This window comes from Corapipo altera, unplaced genomic scaffold (assembly GCF_003945725.1).
Source record: "Corapipo altera isolate COAL_440 unplaced genomic scaffold, ASM394572v1 22b, whole genome shotgun sequence".
NCBI lineage: Eukaryota > Metazoa > Chordata > Aves > Passeriformes > Pipridae > Corapipo > Corapipo altera.
The window spans coordinates 20,575,125-20,591,053 of record NW_020884876.1 but is presented as its reverse complement, the minus strand read 5'-3'; the positions used below and the strand labels follow the sequence as shown (position 1 = coordinate 20,591,053).

At 49.2% G+C, this 15,929-nt stretch overlaps 2 protein-coding genes across 3 annotated transcripts in view; both read left to right on the top strand.

Moving 5' to 3' along the window:
- ARL9 (ADP ribosylation factor like GTPase 9) overlaps positions 1 to 5,532 on the top strand; it is a 6,300-nt gene extending 768 nt beyond the window's left edge. The window contains exons 2-4 of one of the 2 annotated variants that reach the window (XM_027635430.1): positions 394 to 562; positions 3,100 to 3,275; positions 4,352 to 5,532. In XM_027635430.1, coding sequence (XP_027491231.1) covers positions 547 to 562; positions 3,100 to 3,275; positions 4,352 to 4,531 — 372 coding nt within the window. In that variant the 5' untranslated portion in view covers positions 394 to 546 and the 3' untranslated portion in view covers positions 4,532 to 5,532. Of the gene's footprint in view, positions 1 to 222; positions 563 to 3,099; positions 3,276 to 4,351 lie in introns of those variants that run through there. The other variant, XM_027635431.1, reaches the window with a different exon arrangement.
- Positions 5,533 to 5,728: 196 nt separating this feature from the next.
- On the top strand, positions 5,729 to 14,847 carry THEGL (theg spermatid protein like). Its single transcript, XM_027635428.1, has 9 exons — positions 5,729 to 5,786; positions 6,578 to 6,608; positions 8,783 to 8,833; positions 9,817 to 9,933; positions 11,541 to 11,654; positions 11,963 to 12,074; positions 13,178 to 13,309; positions 13,832 to 14,007; positions 14,578 to 14,847. The coding sequence occupies exons 1-9, from the start codon at positions 5,762 to 5,764 to the stop codon at positions 14,690 to 14,692; spliced, it is 873 nt and encodes a 290-aa protein (XP_027491229.1). The 5' UTR covers positions 5,729 to 5,761; the 3' UTR covers positions 14,693 to 14,847.
- The last annotated feature ends 1,082 nt before the right edge of the window (positions 14,848 to 15,929 follow it).

Sequence of the window (15,929 nt, the reverse complement as noted above, 5' to 3'; positions counted from 1 at the left end):
CGGGGAGCGCCGACGGAGCCGCCAGGCGCCTCTGGCGGGGCCGCACCGCCTCGGGGCCGCCGGGCCTTCGGCCCCCCCGGGCCCTCCGGCCCCGCCGCTCTCTGGAGCGCGGCGGCGCCCTGGGCCGCGCCGGGGCTGCCGCGCCGGGGCCGCTTTCCCCGCTTTCCTCCCCGGCAGCGTCCAGGGCCGTTGGGTGTCCCAGGGCTCCCCCATCGCCGCGGCCGTGCCCTTGTGCCGCAGGAGCCCGGCGGGCATCTTCCACCTCCTCACCGCCAAGTGGCATTTGCTTGTGCCCTCCAGGCCCCTTGTTCAGCCTCCTTCTTTCCCCCAGCCCTGCTTAGCTTTGCATTTGCCCCAGCTGCCCGGCTAACGGTGCTGCCACTCGCTTTGCAGGGAAAAGGATACAATAAGCAGATCCTGGTGCTGGGCCTGGATGGGGCTGGGAAGACTAGCGTTCTCCACTCCCTGGCAACTAACCACGTCAAGCGCAGCGTGGCTCCCACCGAGGGTTTCAATGCCATCTGCATCAACACCGAGGAGTCCCAGATGGAGTTTCTGGAGAGTGAGTGAACCTCTTTTAGTGCAGAACATAAAATAAGTTCCTATTTTGTGCCAGGGGTCAGGCAAATATTTTAAAAGCTCCATGTTCCTGCATGCCTGCTCCAATAACATGAAGTTATGATTATTTTCACCTTGGGAATTCTGTTTTTCTATCCAGCCTCTTTGAAGGACACACTGGCATTAGGTCAGTTTTCATTCAGCCCTGGCCACTAGGCAGTTCTGCTCTCAGAGAGAGAAGGGTAACAAGCCTGATTGGGTGAAACCAGCCCAAAGGAGAGATTTCCCCTGTAAGGCCTGTGTTGTGGTCCATAGCTGTTGTACAGCTTCTCCTTGGTGCTCATGCCTGGCCAGGGGCAAGAGCCACAGAGGAGTAAGTAATAAGTGAAAGAAGAGAGGAGGAAGAGAAAAGCTTTGTATGCTTTTTGTTCAAAAGCCTCATAAGTGGTGTTTTCTAGTCTTTAACAGCTTTTGAAGGTCTGTAGCATTTTGCTAAAACTTCTGTATTGTCCTTTGCACTGATTTTGGGGTATTGTCCATGCCTTCAGAGGGCATCTCCTGTGATACTTTTGGGATGTCAGAGCTGTTCCAGGTGCAGCTAGCTAATGGGAAAGGTGCAGGCCGTGGAGTCAGGTCAGTCCCTGCTACAGAGAAGCTGACATCCCAGCTTCATCAGTGCCTGCTTTCTCTGGAGGAAGAAGCTGCCCATTGCTTCCTGCTGTTTCTGCACTGTACTGTACCAGTGCTCAACTGTCTCAGTTGGCAGATAGCGCATAGATGCCTCTGTACCTTTGTCAGCAGGCCTAAAGGAGTTATGCTATTCCCAGGTAAGTTTTTGAGGATGAGACCGTTAAGGCAGTTTCATTCCGAGTCTTGATAGCATAGGAGTCTTTGCAGTGGCTTGGGGAAATCATCTCTGCAGTTATGCATGTAGTCTGTGCTCCTCACCTAGTAGATAAGAGGGTGTTTCCTGCCTGGGGATGGTCTGGGCCCAGCACTGCACACCCCAGAGCAGAACCTGTTGTTTCTGAGTCGTCCTTCCCTCTCTGGTCCAGGTTGGTAGTGACTGAGATGTGATGGCTACGATCTGACCCATGGGAAATGCAATGTCTCAGGCCAGTTTCAGCCAGGTAAATCCATGCATGGCTCTCTAATCTGGTTACTTATCCAGTCTGTTCCATCGCCTAGTCCTGGGGTTAGCAGCCTATGCTGTGATCACATGGCACAAGGTGATCAGCAAACAGCAGGGGTTTTATTTTGCTGGCTTAGACAGATAGAAAACTGTTCTGTCTTTTTCTTTGTACCATCATACAGATAAGTGGGTGGTATTTTGTCTCTGCAAGGGATAGGAGCTCCTTGCTTCTGCTGAGTTACTGCTGGTTTGGGAAAAGAAAATGTGAGGTTGCTGACCCCTGGGTTATGGTATGCATGAATGTACTTAACAAAGGGAGCAGTGCTGAGCCCGTACAGTATCACAGTACAGCATCAGAGGCTTCTGTCCCAAGTGTTATGTGTCTGTCACAGCCTTTTGGCTCCTTTCCACAGTGGCAGTCTTGCAGTTCTGCCTACAGGTACAGCAGGGTGCCTGAAGAAGAGCCAGACATGCCCTAGTGGGAAATGTTACTTCCCTTTCCATATTCTTGAAACTGCTGAACCCTTTTGACTTTTAAGTGAAATTGCTTTGAAAGAGAACAAAGTCAGGGAGGGCAGTAAAAGATGGTGGACTAGCAAGTCAGTTTTGAAAAGAGCTCCTGTCTATGGCAGGAGACAATTATATGAAACCCCAGATATATTGCTTTGAGAACTTGCTGCTTTTGAGAGACTCACCCATGCCTTTTGAGCACCTCAGTACTCTTTGAGCAAGTGGTCCTGCAATATAGCTGGAGAAGATTTGGAGACCTGAAAACACATCTGAAATACTTAATAGTTATTCTTTCTCCTATTACACTCAGCAAAGTACTGAACTCTTTGTCCCCAGATGGGAACAACAATCTCAAACAACTTGCTGCCTATGGATTCACCACAGAATTGTTGTAAGGTGGACAGTTTTCCTCTGTACCCAGCAGAGAAGAGCTCAGGTAGAAATGTATCCTGTGCAAAGATTACTCAGGGGTTGCCTGAAGAGTCTGCTGGGACTTGATTTTTTTCTCTTCCTAAGCACCTCTGGTTATTGACCATATTAAAACTATGGGAGTTTTGAACTAGTTCTTAGTGTCATACAAATATGAGAGAGCCTCATATACAGAGAGAGCCTCTCAAATATGAGAGCTTTCCTCACCTCAGAGTGAAATTTCTTCTCTGGAAATTGTAGACCTGCTTTGTCTTAGGATGAGACAGGCATGTGGAGATAGGTCATATGGGGACATTCTGACACGGTGTTATGGACACTGAACCTCTTTCTACTCTCCCTAATTGCTTGAGAGCAAGAACCAACAAGGCAGAAAGCAACCATAAAGAAAGTGAACCCAACTGAACTGCACCTCTGGGAGCAGTGTTGCTTGAATCATTTGGTGAATACTGTGCTGCTGTCTTCTCTTCCAGTCGGGGGCAGTGAATCTCTGCGTTCCTACTGGAAGATGTACTTGCCCAAAGTGCTGTTGCTAGTCTATGTTGTGGACTCGGCTGATCATGCCCGACTGCCTGTGGCGAAACAGCTGCTTCATCAACTGATCCAGAACAACTCCACCCTGCCTGTGGTGATTCTGGCCAACAAGCAGGTAAGAGTTCCCTCCTGCTAGCTGAGCATGGGCTGGCAGCAGCTCTGGAAACAGCAACAAAGCCTTTCAAAGGAGGCTTTGTGCCTTTAAGGAGGCCACATGGCTGAGAGTCATTCTGACACACCTGTTGACCGCAAAGCAAAATAATCTGAGGTTGAGTTTTGGATCTGCAAGATGCAGGTCCTGTGCCTGGCAAAGATGCAGTCAGAGCTGTGGGTGGAAACTGCTGCACAGGTTTTAGAGCTGCAAGGGAGACCACAGTTAGATCTGGAGTTAGGTTTCTGTTCTGAGTATCTGCCTAGAAGTGCCACTCTACCTAGCAGCAGCTAAACAGTGAAGCACCATTGTTTGCCTTCAGATTGTCCAGTTGGTTGCTCCTAAGGCTGCTGTTGAAATCTGAGAGAAGGAGCAGTTTTCCTCACAAGGCAGTGCTTCCTCCTAAGCTCTTTGTGAAAGTGTTGATGATTGGTGCTGTACCTGGAATAGAATTGAGCCTCCAGTATGGTCAGATGACAGAACAGCCCAAGGTTTTTAATCAGAGATTTTCTTTTATCAGGGCTGTGTGCTCAGTTTGCTCTACGTTGTTGCCTCCTAAATTTCTGGTAACTGAGGCATGTTAGTCATTTGTGTTACTCTTGAACGCAAGTGCAGGCGTGGGCTTCATCAAACTCAAATGCACCAGCAACAGTGGTGATTAAGAAGGTAGGCAGAGCATGACTGTTGAACGTTTGCCCTGGCCTTGTAACTCTCTAATGTACACTTGGGGTCTTGGGCCAGCCAGGCTTTTGTTTGCCTTTTACAGGTGGTCTTACAGAGTTATCAGAAACACTGGAATTAGTATAGAAATAGAAACAGAACCGTACTCATATTTCTTTGTGAAGAACTTAGTTTAAGGATAAACTCTTTTCCCCAAAGCATTTTAGGGCATGAGAACTTGACCTCATAGAAGGTATGTAAGAATGGTGCCACAGAGCTTTTGAGACCCTTCCCGTCCCTGGACAAAAGCAGTGGCTCAAAACTGGAATGGTGCCGCCACCTCTTGTGACTAACAGGCTTGTTTTATTTTTGTGTATCAGGACCTTGAAGGCGCGTATTGCATCACTGATATCCACGATGCTCTGGCACTGTCTGATATTGGGGACGAGAGGAAGATGTTCTTGATTGGTACCCACGTGGCAGAAGATGGCTCTGAGATCTCCTCCAGCATGAAGGATGCCAAGGAGCTGATAGCGCAGCTGGTTTTGGAAACACAGTGACAGCTCTTTTCCTACAAGGTGGTGTTTGTGGCTGAGGGAGAGTAGGTGTTACTGTATGGCCAGTTTGCCATGTGGCAACTGAAATGTACAGATATGTTTTCCTTGTGGGTGTGGAATTCCTCTGAAAGTGATGTCTAGTTGGTAAGGAAATCTAATTTATAGTGGTTTGAAAATACATTTGAGAAGTAGTCTATTTTTAGCATGTTTGTGGGGGGAAATTAGTCTCTCAGATAGCAGAGTTCAGGGGATATAAAGCTTAGATGGGCTAGATAGCTTCATGCCAGGTGGGAATCAAGCACTGATGTCAGTGGAACAAAGTTGCATCCAGTGAATTTAACCTGGCTTGATGTCTCAGGCTTAAACTGAAATATGTTTACTTCACAGATTTTATAGAATCCTGTTAATGGTGCTTAACAGGTGTTCTGTTAAAAATGAGACCTCACTTCTTGTCAGTGTCGGAAATTGAAAGTGCTGCGACTAGTATTTTTGACAGTGACAATTCTTCTTGCTGTGTTGGAGCCGGCTGTTAAGGGAGTGGCAAATTGGTAATCTCTGGAAATTGGATTGGTTACTGCTTGTTCAGTTGGTAAGAACAAATGAAAGCGGTAATACATAAAGTGTTTCTTTGCCTACAGGCAAAAAACCAAAATGGTGTAATTTGAGGTAGTGACTGGAAGCATTTAAGTTAAACTGGCACCAAAGCTGGGAGACTCCTTCTTCAGGCTGAGCGGCTTATTTCAGCTTAGTCCGGGATGTCCTCGAACAAGCAGTCTTACGTGTGAAAACGCTGTTGTTTCTTGTGGTTTCTGTTAGCACAGCAGGCGGGGACGGTGATGAGCTGATGATGGAGTGTCACTCTCCCAGTGTCCTCCTAATTATACTCGAAGGAGGGACCCGTGAGCAGTCCTGTAAGGACCCGTTTTGCAACCGCATCTATTGTACGAGGCTTTTGTAGTTTTGTCCTTTGTAACAGATGCATAAAGCAGAAAATTCCACCCTAACCCGTGGTCTGGGCTTCATTTACCCGAACAAGGAGTTGGGCTGCGGGGAACTCTCGAGGCCTCTGTGGGTGAGCCGCCGGGAAAACAGGCCTTGTCACCTTAAACCCATCGGTACAGGCCGGGGCCCTACCGCCGCCGCCCTTCCCACCCGGCTTGTGTGTGCCCCTGGCCCGCCGGGAGCCGGGCGGGGCGGGCGGAGCCGTTGGTGCGGGCGGGGAGGGGCCGGGCCATGGCGGCGGCCGGGCCCATCCGAGGTGCGTGGGGGGCCGAGGCCCGCGGGGCGGGCTGGGGCGGCCCCTCCGCTCCGGCAGCGGCTCCGCCAGCCCCGGCCCCGCGCGGGGCCGCGGTGGGGCTCGGAGGGAGGGAGGGCTCCCGAGCACGGAGGGGCTGTGGTGCCGGCAGGCCCCTGGCACCGCAGCTGGGAGTGGTGGATGCCGGCCCCGATTCCTGGCCAGCGCTGTCCTCGGGGCACGTGGCTGCCTGAAATCACCCCTGGTTTCCCCACAGTGCGACTGTTTCACTGTCTCTGGCTTTCCTGTCATCCCATATCACCCCCCCACACACTTCCCACCTTAAAATACGGCCGGTTGTTTTCTATCGGCACCAAGTCCCAGTTTAACCCAGCTGCTATTCCCCCGAGGCTGTGAAAAGTTCCCCCGCCCTCGAAGCTACTGAAGTCAGTAATAAGGGGTAACTACACTGAGTCAGGTGGGAGTCTGCAGGTTGATGGCCACTGGTGCCCAGGAGGGAGGATGCTGATGAGTGGATGTGGTGTTGGGGGTGCTCTATCCTTCAGCCTTGGGCTGCCAGCATCCCTCAGTAAGGGGCATCCACTGGTGAGGAGCACTTCATGTGCAGGGTGCATTGCCAGGCAGCTACACCGGGAAGGGACCAGGGAAAAACAATACAAATACCTGCTGAGCAATTGTATTCTGAGGAGATGCACAAACTTTATCTGCCACATGATTATTTCATGCTAAAGAGCAGGCAGCCCAGACCACGGGTGTTACCAAGCTTTTAAATTCACCTATTTTTGTCTTTGCAGTTACTTATTCATCTGTATACTCACACACCAGGTAAGAAACCCTCCCAGCCTCAGCCTCCTGGCTGAGTGTTGAGACTGTGCCCCGTGGTTCTTGGGAGGGCTCAGCCGGGGATTTACACCAAGCAGTGAGTCGATATATTGGATGACGTAGTGGTAAACACTGAGAAGAAATGATGCCTGGTTTTCCCCTTCCCTCAGCTTTTCATGACAACATCTGACCATCCTGCTCCTTAAAAATGGAAGCTGTGACAGTTTGCTTTACAAGGAATTGATCTCAAAGGGAGTCGATCCCCCATAAGCAATGAGTGTGTGAGAGCTCAGGCAGCAGAGAGGAGGTGTTTCTTTGTCTGGCTGCAGCAAGTCCTCATTCTCCTTACTGGGAAGCATGAGCAGGACCAAACAACAAAGCGCTCCCCCAGGGCTGTCTCATTGTCAGTGAGGTGGCTTAACTCCTTCAAATTGCAGAGCTGCTGCAGGTGCATCCTGTATGGGGATGCCTGTCTGTGTAGAGATTTTGCCATGATAAAAGAGTCAAAAGTAATATTTTTTTTTTTTTATTAATTGGGAAAAAAAAATTTAATACTTAATGATTGTCAAGTTGAGAGACCTGATTTGAACATACGTGTGGCTCGTTCATTGGCTGGGTCATGATGCAAGCTTTGCACAGCAGCGTCCAAGCCAGCAGTGCAGGGCATTAGGGCCGTGCGCACGCTGTGCTAGATTTGGCTGTGGCCATGTGGTGGTTATGTGCCAGCAGTGGAGGAAAAGCAGCAAGCCTGCTTGCAGAGATAGTGCTAGCTCTGTGGTGCAGCTAGGCTGGGGGAGACCTCTGCCTGTTAATCCTTTACTCCCTTGCAACTTAGCAAGGAAAAGCTGCTGGGCAGCCGCTTGGGAATAAACAGCTGAAGCTGGTTTTTGGCTCCTGAAATGATGTCTGCCTTCCTGACTCTGTCCCATTTTGAACTGGTGGCAGGGGGCCAAAGTCCTACAGGCACAGTTCCCTGTGTGGGATCTCAGTGGGAGCTGTGTTTCCAGTGTTGTAGCTGGCAATTGGGTGTGACGGGGAGATAAATCAGCAGGCATTTCACAGGGAGCGTGTGGTGAAGATGCAGCCTGCTGTTGTTAGGATCTCTGGTGCTGAGCACTTTGGCAAGCGTTTGTGGGACTTGGCATCTCACTAGAGGTATTAGCCTCATCAGAGAAACCACAGGTGTGTCCCCAAAGCACAGACTGTTTTCTACCAGCAAATCTCTCTCTCTGTTGGTGACCTTGCTCTTCTCTAGGGCTGTGCTGCCTTATTGAAGGGTGATACTGAGGAGGGAAGCAATGCGCCAGGATTTCAACTTCTGTGCTTTTTCCATGGTGGGGCACTTCCACAGCTGCCTGCACAGTGTGGTTGTTCACCAGCTGGCTGGGAGCAGGCACCTGCAGCCCCAGTGGGTGGGTATAGGCTTGGTCTGTGACATCCAAGAGTTGTGCAACACACTTGTGGCACTGGGTCATCTCGTTGTTCTCTCTGTACTATGCTCATAAAGCACAAGCATTTCCCAGACATTGGGATTTCAGGCCTGGTACTCTTGATCAGCAGGAATAGCAGTGATATCTGATCTTTCTGAAAGGTTTTGGTCTGTTGTATATTCAATAGAAACATTTTTACAGCTGCTCCTAGGCCAGAGACCATGTATGTTTCTGTGTCTCTAAGCATCTAAGACCTCTGTGCTAAATGGACTGAAATAAAATATGCTCCTAAAGCCATGTGGGTACAGTGCTGTCTCCATGATGCCTTTTAGTAAACCACGACAGTGTTGATAACAGGTGTTTTTGTTCATCTGGGCTCCCATAGGCTGGGAGATCATCCCTCTCCTACCTGCAGAGGTTTCATGTATATAACCAGAAAAGTTCCTTCCCACTCTACCTGCCATGTACCAAAGGGACCTTGCAGTGAAGGCAGAATTGCAAATTTGTGTCTCTACAATCCAAAAGAAAGCACAAAAATTCATGGGCTGGTGAGTTTGCCAGATTGAATGGATGGAAAGTACTTGAAGAGAGAGATCCTTAAACACACTCTCTCAAGGGAACAGAGGCAAAAGCACTGGGGTTTCAGAGTGCGTTATATGGCTTTGAGTACAGCAGTGGCTTTTTTATGCTTTATTAGTTTAACTGTATGTTTAATGGCATTTTTGTCCTTTTCTGCAATTCTGACAGGATACGTGTACTTGCAGAACCCAAGCAAGTAGCTTATGAAAGCAGTCCCAGGTAAGTAGGTGCTCAAACAGCCCTTGCTCAGGGGCTGGGAGACTAATGGGGCTCAGGCAGATCAAACCCTTGGGCCATTGTCTTGCTACTGCTTTCCTCTCTGTCTCCAGAAAAGCAGATTGAGAAATTCAGTGCTTGAAGGGCTCCCTCCAGTTTGCCCTTTCTTGTGTTCAGTCAAAAAACTGGGCTTGACTAGGGTCTTACCTTTGTTGCCCCATCTGAGCTGCCCAACTGAGATGTTGCAGGGTAGGATGGTGCTGTGGTGCAAGGTGACTGGACCTCGTTGGAACCACAGGCTGCTGTATCCTGGAGGACACAGTCCAGCTTTAGTAACAGAGTTGCTGTCTGCAGGATGTGGTCAAGCTATAGCTTGACAAGCCAGGGCAACAGTCTCTTCATAACTCTTCTCCATTGTCTGGATGGGTCTCAAAAAAGGCTTGAGAAACCCATTGCCCTACTGTTCCCTGTCCCGACTACTCTGAAACCCCCTCCCACCATGGCCACTCTCACTGGAGGATGAGCAACTCCAAATTAGCCCTGGGTACAGGAGAGTAACCACTAATGTGCTGTAAAACCTCACCCACTTTCCATGGCACACCCTGACTGTAACATTATTTTTACTGTCATACCTGTGGTGTAGTTTGGTGGTAATAGTGAGGCAAAAAAAATGTAATCATGAAACTCCCTCAGGGGTTTCAGAGATGTAATGAAATGACTCTTTCTGCACATCCTCCAGTAACTAAAACCAGACATAATTTGAAGGTTCTTTTGTTTTTGAGTTGACAACAACCACCTGGAGAGTGTTAGGAAGTTCAGTGCAACAGAAGGTGAATGCTCAGGGGATGGTAGTGGCACTTTGAAGCTGTGGGGAACCATAGGGAATGTGTGTGTGTTCCATCCTAAGAAGGGAAGGATAATCCCAGCAAACACATTTCCCTCTTGTGCATATTACCAAAATTTCACACCCTTTCTGTTCTTCCTAGGCTTGAGTGGGGAAACCAAGAGACGATCTGCCCTCTATCATGGGCATATCATCAACCATGTTCAAGAATAACATTACTGTGCCAGTCCAAGAAAGACTTCTGCGAGCACCAGCGAAGGTCAGTGATGCGGTACCACAACCTGGGGAAGGAGGCAGCTCAGAGTGTGGTCTCTAATCAGGGGAGACATGCTGTCTCTTAGGGAAGACATGCTGTCTCTTAGGGGAAGGGGAGATGCCATCTCCTCTGCTACCACCGCTGCCCCACAGGGAGCCCCATGGCATTGAGATTCACCAGGCTGTTTTGTGCTTGGAACAGGGGCTGCCTATAGCAGGGAGGAAAGTGCTATGGGAGCATAGTCACCCTGAGTGCTTGACTTCCAAAAGGGTTAGGAACTGGGGGGCGCTAAGTTTTAGTGCCCTTTTATTTCCTCATACCCACTGCCTGGCTGTGGGAAGGACTTCTGCAACACATGGTTGCTCATCTGATGATGCAGGTTCCCATCAGCGGCCTTAGGAGCTTGCTTTGATCTCAGTCTTCAAGCACATGGGAGCATATTCCTCTGCTCTAACAAAAAAAACCCAGCCAACTGCTCTGCTTTGGCTTGGAAGCAGACATCACATGCATGCATGCATTCCATGACGGAAATGTGTGTGTTGCACCTGTGAGCATAGGGGAACTGTTCCCTAGAGTATTCCCTGTCTGTATTGGGGCTGATGCAGCCTAGCCAGGCACCTGAATACAATTAATGATCCCCTGCATCCTCTTGGATTCTGACCTAAATCTTGAAAGTAAAGGCCAGCCACAGAGACTTCTTAGAGCATCCTCCTGCTGGAAGGAATCCAGGTCTCTTGCCTTGAGTAAGACCTCTGCTGTCACTGCATGTTGAAGAACTAGACCATGTTTTGGAATAGGAGTGAAAAATTATATAAAAAGTGTAAACAACAGTGGCCTTGGGTGATGCTGCATTACTTGAAGCAAGTCATCTCTAACTCTCTTAGAGGAGATGAAGCTCTTTTGGAGACAGGAAGGTGGTTGCTAATCTGTAAGAAGTCATAGCAATGAGCGTGGAGAGGAAACTGTTGCACTCCTGGCTTTCCTCTGCCTGGAGGGATGTCAAGACATGCATGTTTGTAGTTTTCTCCCCTGCTGCCAATGTCACCATGGGTTCTCATCCTCTTGAGAGCTTTTGCCTCTTGCTAATGGTGTCCATCTGACAGTCCTTTCTGCCTTTCCACTTACCTCTGCTTACTTCTTCCCTGGTGATGACAGGCATCTTCCAACAGTTATGGCTGATGGAAAGCTGGATGGACAGACCATCTTTTGAGCCTGGGGAGATGAAAGGAGCTACAAGGGCACAAGATGCTATCAGGCCATTGTAAAAAAGAGGTTTCTAAATTGGCAGAGCTGACCAACAGCTGGGTGTTGTGGAGTGGCTTCTTGAAATGATCAAGGAAAAGCCTAGCCTTTGAAAGCAATGCACTGAGGGTGCTTAAAAGAGAACTCTTCAGACACAAACACCATTTACCTTTAAAGTGAAGAAATCTGAAGTGTAAATGCCTATTGGTTTGTGGCTTTTCCATGTGCACCAGGGCCAGCTTTTGTCCATGCAGCAGGCATGGATGTTTAACCCATCTTAGGATACCATCTGCCAGGATCACGTTCTCTGTCCGTTGCCTTCTGCTAACTCTTCTGTGCTGTTCCTCAAAATCCTTCTTCTTGTACAGCTACAGATCAGTGATCGGTGGGCGTCCCCCGCTAGTGAAGTTTGCCTACCCTTCTGAGCGGCTGCTGAAGTTGTCTGAACCTAAAAAATTCCACCCGGCTTCCCTGCAACTAAGGTGAGAGACTAGAAAACCTACAGGGTGCTACAGTTAGGCCCTTGGGCCTTGTAGCATCAGTACAGCTTCAAAGTAATAAATGCAGCAACAGAGGATGGGTATAACAGAGGGCAAAATTCAGAGCGGGTCTCTGCTGGCATTAGAACTTCTGGAAGCTCTCATGGGATGAGTTCTACACTGGAAATGGCCACAAAGAAAGCTGTCTTCTACTGCAGCAAACATGAGGCTTAAACATCCCAGCTGCAGCCTGGTTAAACCAGAGTGGGGGAGTATCTGTGAGTGGCGGTGCCATGACTCTCTGCTTCCAGATCCCCCGAGTGGCCCGTGTCACTATCTGCACTGACCTATAATGCCTCCCCACGGATCCTCGAGCTTGCCCGGCCAAAGTCGCTGCATCCAGAGTTCATTCCGCCCAGAGAGGTGAGGAGGTGGTTGAGTGAGATTTGGAGGGAACAGTGATGCAGCAAACTGTCCTAGTTTTTACATCCTGTATCCTGCCCCTGGATGTGCCCAATGTGTGCTATGGAGGGGAGAAGCTGTCTGGTTCTGCTGGGATTTATGATACTGAGAGAAACTGCCTTCTCAGAGTGAGGTACTGTCTTTGCAAATCTCCCTGCTGAGAGACAGAAAACAGCCAGGCTGGAGCAGCCTAGTATAGCAGGAGAGCCAAGGGAGGCATCTGGGCTGCATCCCCTGATAAAGCAGCCTGGGAAACTGGAGAAACCTGATGGGAATGGTCTGTTTAGCTCTTAGGGAGTACAGTCATGTCTGTAGTTAGGCAGCTCTATGTATATAGGGGGCATGAGATTGCAAACACTATGTGTATTTTAACAGTGTTTTACTAGAAGCCTAATTTAGAGACTTATTTCTGAACTTGTTCCTTTTAGGTGGGTCATTGGTTTGGCAGGGGTGAAAGGGCTTGGAGCAATCTCAGATTACACTCATTTCTGTGGCAAAGGCTAGACTGCACGGATGCAGTCTCTGGGACTGGGAAATGAGAGGCTGCGCTGGAGCAGGATTTGGCAATGGGAACCCTGTGAAAAATAGGGAAGAAGTCCCATGCTGGAGCAGCAATCACTTTTTCCATAGGAATGCAGTTAACTGTACCAGCCCTTTTACCCTGAAATCTGTATGTCTCTCCTTAGCAGGGAAATCATTTGATTCAGCCAGGAAGATGAACATGAAAAATATGGAAGAAATTTCTTTGCTACAGGGAGAAATTTACTTGGCTACACATGCTCTCATTAGTGGCATTCCTCTCCTGGCTATGAGTAGACAACAGTGGGAAAAAGAAGTGATAATGGCTATGACGTACAAATCCCCATAACACTGAAATTACCTTATAGTTCAGGTGAAAAAAGAACAGTGGGTGTTGGGGAAGTAAGAGTGCTCCTTCTTGTGACCATGTCTGCAGAGGAAGGGTGCTGAGGTGCTCATCCTTGTGGAGAGGGAGCGTGTCCCTGTGGGCTGCTGTGGACAAGCTCTGTATCTCCACATCCCTCCTCCATTCTGAACCCATGCAGGTGCCAACACAGGTTCCAACTCCTGCGACCTTGGCCAGCGCATCCGCACGGTTAGAGCGTCTGGCAGAGCCCTGTGTCAGGCAGGTGACCTGCTGCTATAAACACAGCTATCCTGAATCTGTCATTCGTCCGGTAAGGCAGCATCACCTGGGACCCTGTATGGAAGGGACACTTGGCAGAGGAGAGGGCACGGGTGCTCAGTCCCTTGTGACTCTCTTCATGGCAGCCCTGAATGTGCTGCTCTCTATAAGGCTGATGTAGCTGCTTCCCTAGCTGGAAAGCAGGACTCATCTTCCGTTCAGAGCATGAGCTGACTCCCACAGATGTCCCCAGAGAATGGCAGAGCTGAGCCTAGCCTGCAGTTGTGGGGATGGGGAGAGGGGGACAGCTGTCTAACCAGGATCTCCAGCGCTGCGGGGTGGGTTGGACAAAGGGCTGTGGGTAAGGGGAGGCTGGAGGGCAGGTTGTGGGTATGGCCAAGCAGTGATTTCTGCTTCTACAGTTTGTCTGGTGCCAAACATGTCTGAGGACAGGATTGTGTCCCATCTGCTTGTAGTCAGTGGCTGTGAACCTGGGTACACTGAGTTACTGGAGGCTGACCACCCTCAAATGCCAGGAGCACCTCTAAGGACCTTTCTCCTAATTCTTCCACAGGTTTCCAAGTCAGCTCAGCAGGCAGTTGCGAGCCCTCGGACCATTGAGCTGGCTAGGCCAAAGAAACTGCATTCTAAGTACGCGGCCCCGCGAGATCCTCAGTGGCCAGTGTCAGAAGCTGCCAAGCGTGCAGTGGCTACACCAAGGATTGTGGAACTGGCCCAGCCTGGCAAAAGGTAGGTGCTGCTTCCCTGTCATGGGGAAATTATCAGCTGCCAGCCCATTTTCTGCAGGCCATAGCACCTTGTTGATTTGTGTTTGGCCAGTGAGATTAAGCCACTGATCTTCCACTTCCAAAATGGATGGATTTTCTATGTCTGGATTTGATAATGCTACATGGGTTGTGCAATTTTGAGGTGGAAGGAGAGTCAAAAGAGAAGAAATAGGAACTTTCTAATTCCAGCAGGAATTACTGGTTGGGACTTCTTATTAATTCCTATCATAAAAATCACCCAACTGGCACAGGGCACAATGTAGCACATTCATGTTGCCCAGCATGATGCAGCTGACCTCAGCCCAGCCTGCAGGAAGTGCTGGATAGGATGTTTCGCAGAGGGTGGGGGAATGCCTGGCTGTAGTGACTGCCAGACAGTCCCTTTCCTGGTGACAGCAATGGAGGCATGACTCCTTTTGTCCTCCCTTGACAGGGAGGGGCAGGGCACAGGTGAAGGTGTGTCAGCTGGCAGGCAGCTGGCAGCTGGCCCTGCTCTAGTCGGGACTAACCATCCCTACTCTCTCTCCCCCAGGCCTCCTATGGGCTTGGCTCAATTCAACCTAGATGCATTCAGAGTGAAGGAGACTGCTATGAAGGCAACTTGTTCTGATCGGATCCGAGAACTAGCTCGCCCAGTTCAGCGCTAAGCTCCATCAGAAATGCACCTGCCAGCTGCCCCCATCACCCCTTGGAACATCACTCTCTCTAGGATGTGCTGTGGGTAGAAAATCTACTTGAACACAGCACAGAGGCAGCACTCAGCAGGAATTCAAATAAAATGGTCACTCCTTAAGAATAGTCACCAGGGGAAATGAACAGAATTTGACCTAATGTGGGAAGCCTCTCTCCCTAGGATGGGTTATATCTGCAGTTTCTCTCCTTATTGTTTTGCTGTAATAGTTAAAGAAGTAATGAAACAACTGCTGGGGGAAGGCAGCACAAGACCTGTTCTTTCACACAAGAAAGTGTGGCAAACCAAACGCAACAGCATGCAGTAGGGTGATGCAACACAACTCCTGAACTTGGGTTTAAAAATTTTTGCTAAAGTTTAAAGAACTTCTTGCTGACACTCAAAGTTTTGTGCTTGTGACAGAAGTAGAGACACAAAAGGCTGCAATGTATGTTGAGTTGGCTTGGATTTGGGGCCTGTTTTCTCAAATGCCTGGAGAACAGGCAGATCCAGCCTTTTCCGTTGCATGCATCTTTGATACACATTATGCATCTGGGTAAAATCTGTGCAGTTCAGATACTCAGTTGTGTCACCCTGGGCAAAATAAGGGAGCTCTGCATTGGGATTTTTGGAGCCTAACTCAAAAAAGCAGAGTTCCCCTCAGTGTAAGAGAGAAAGCACATTGCAAAGGCTAAGAAGAAAACAGATATTGATGCCAGACTCTGCAGGACAAATTCTGAGCTCCAGTCGGGTCTGAGAGCAAGTCAGTTTGGCAGCTGGATTGCAGGGGAACAACATAGCCTTTGCGGGACATGGCACAGGGAGAATGCTTTTATCTGTTTCCTACAAGTTTGGTGTGCTTTGCCCTGGCAGCCCAACCACTGGCAATGGGCTGGAGATACTGAGGCAAGAGAGATGCTCACCAGTAAGGGACAGAAGCCACAAATGAAAGCATGTGGCAGTTTCAGAGTCAATGTATTTTAATCTTTCCTGTGTTAAGCTGATTCTCCTTCCAAAGAAGTAGAGGCAGGTGACCACGAACCAGAAGGGGATTAATCAGAGGATCTATTAATCAATTCAGTAATCCACTAAGCAGAGGACTTTTGAACCCTCTTGAACAAGGTAAGGTCACTGGGAAATGGTGCTGGTTATTTTTAGACCATGCGTTGTCCTGTACAAGGATGGATGAGTTTGGGTTTCGTGCAAGAGCCCCA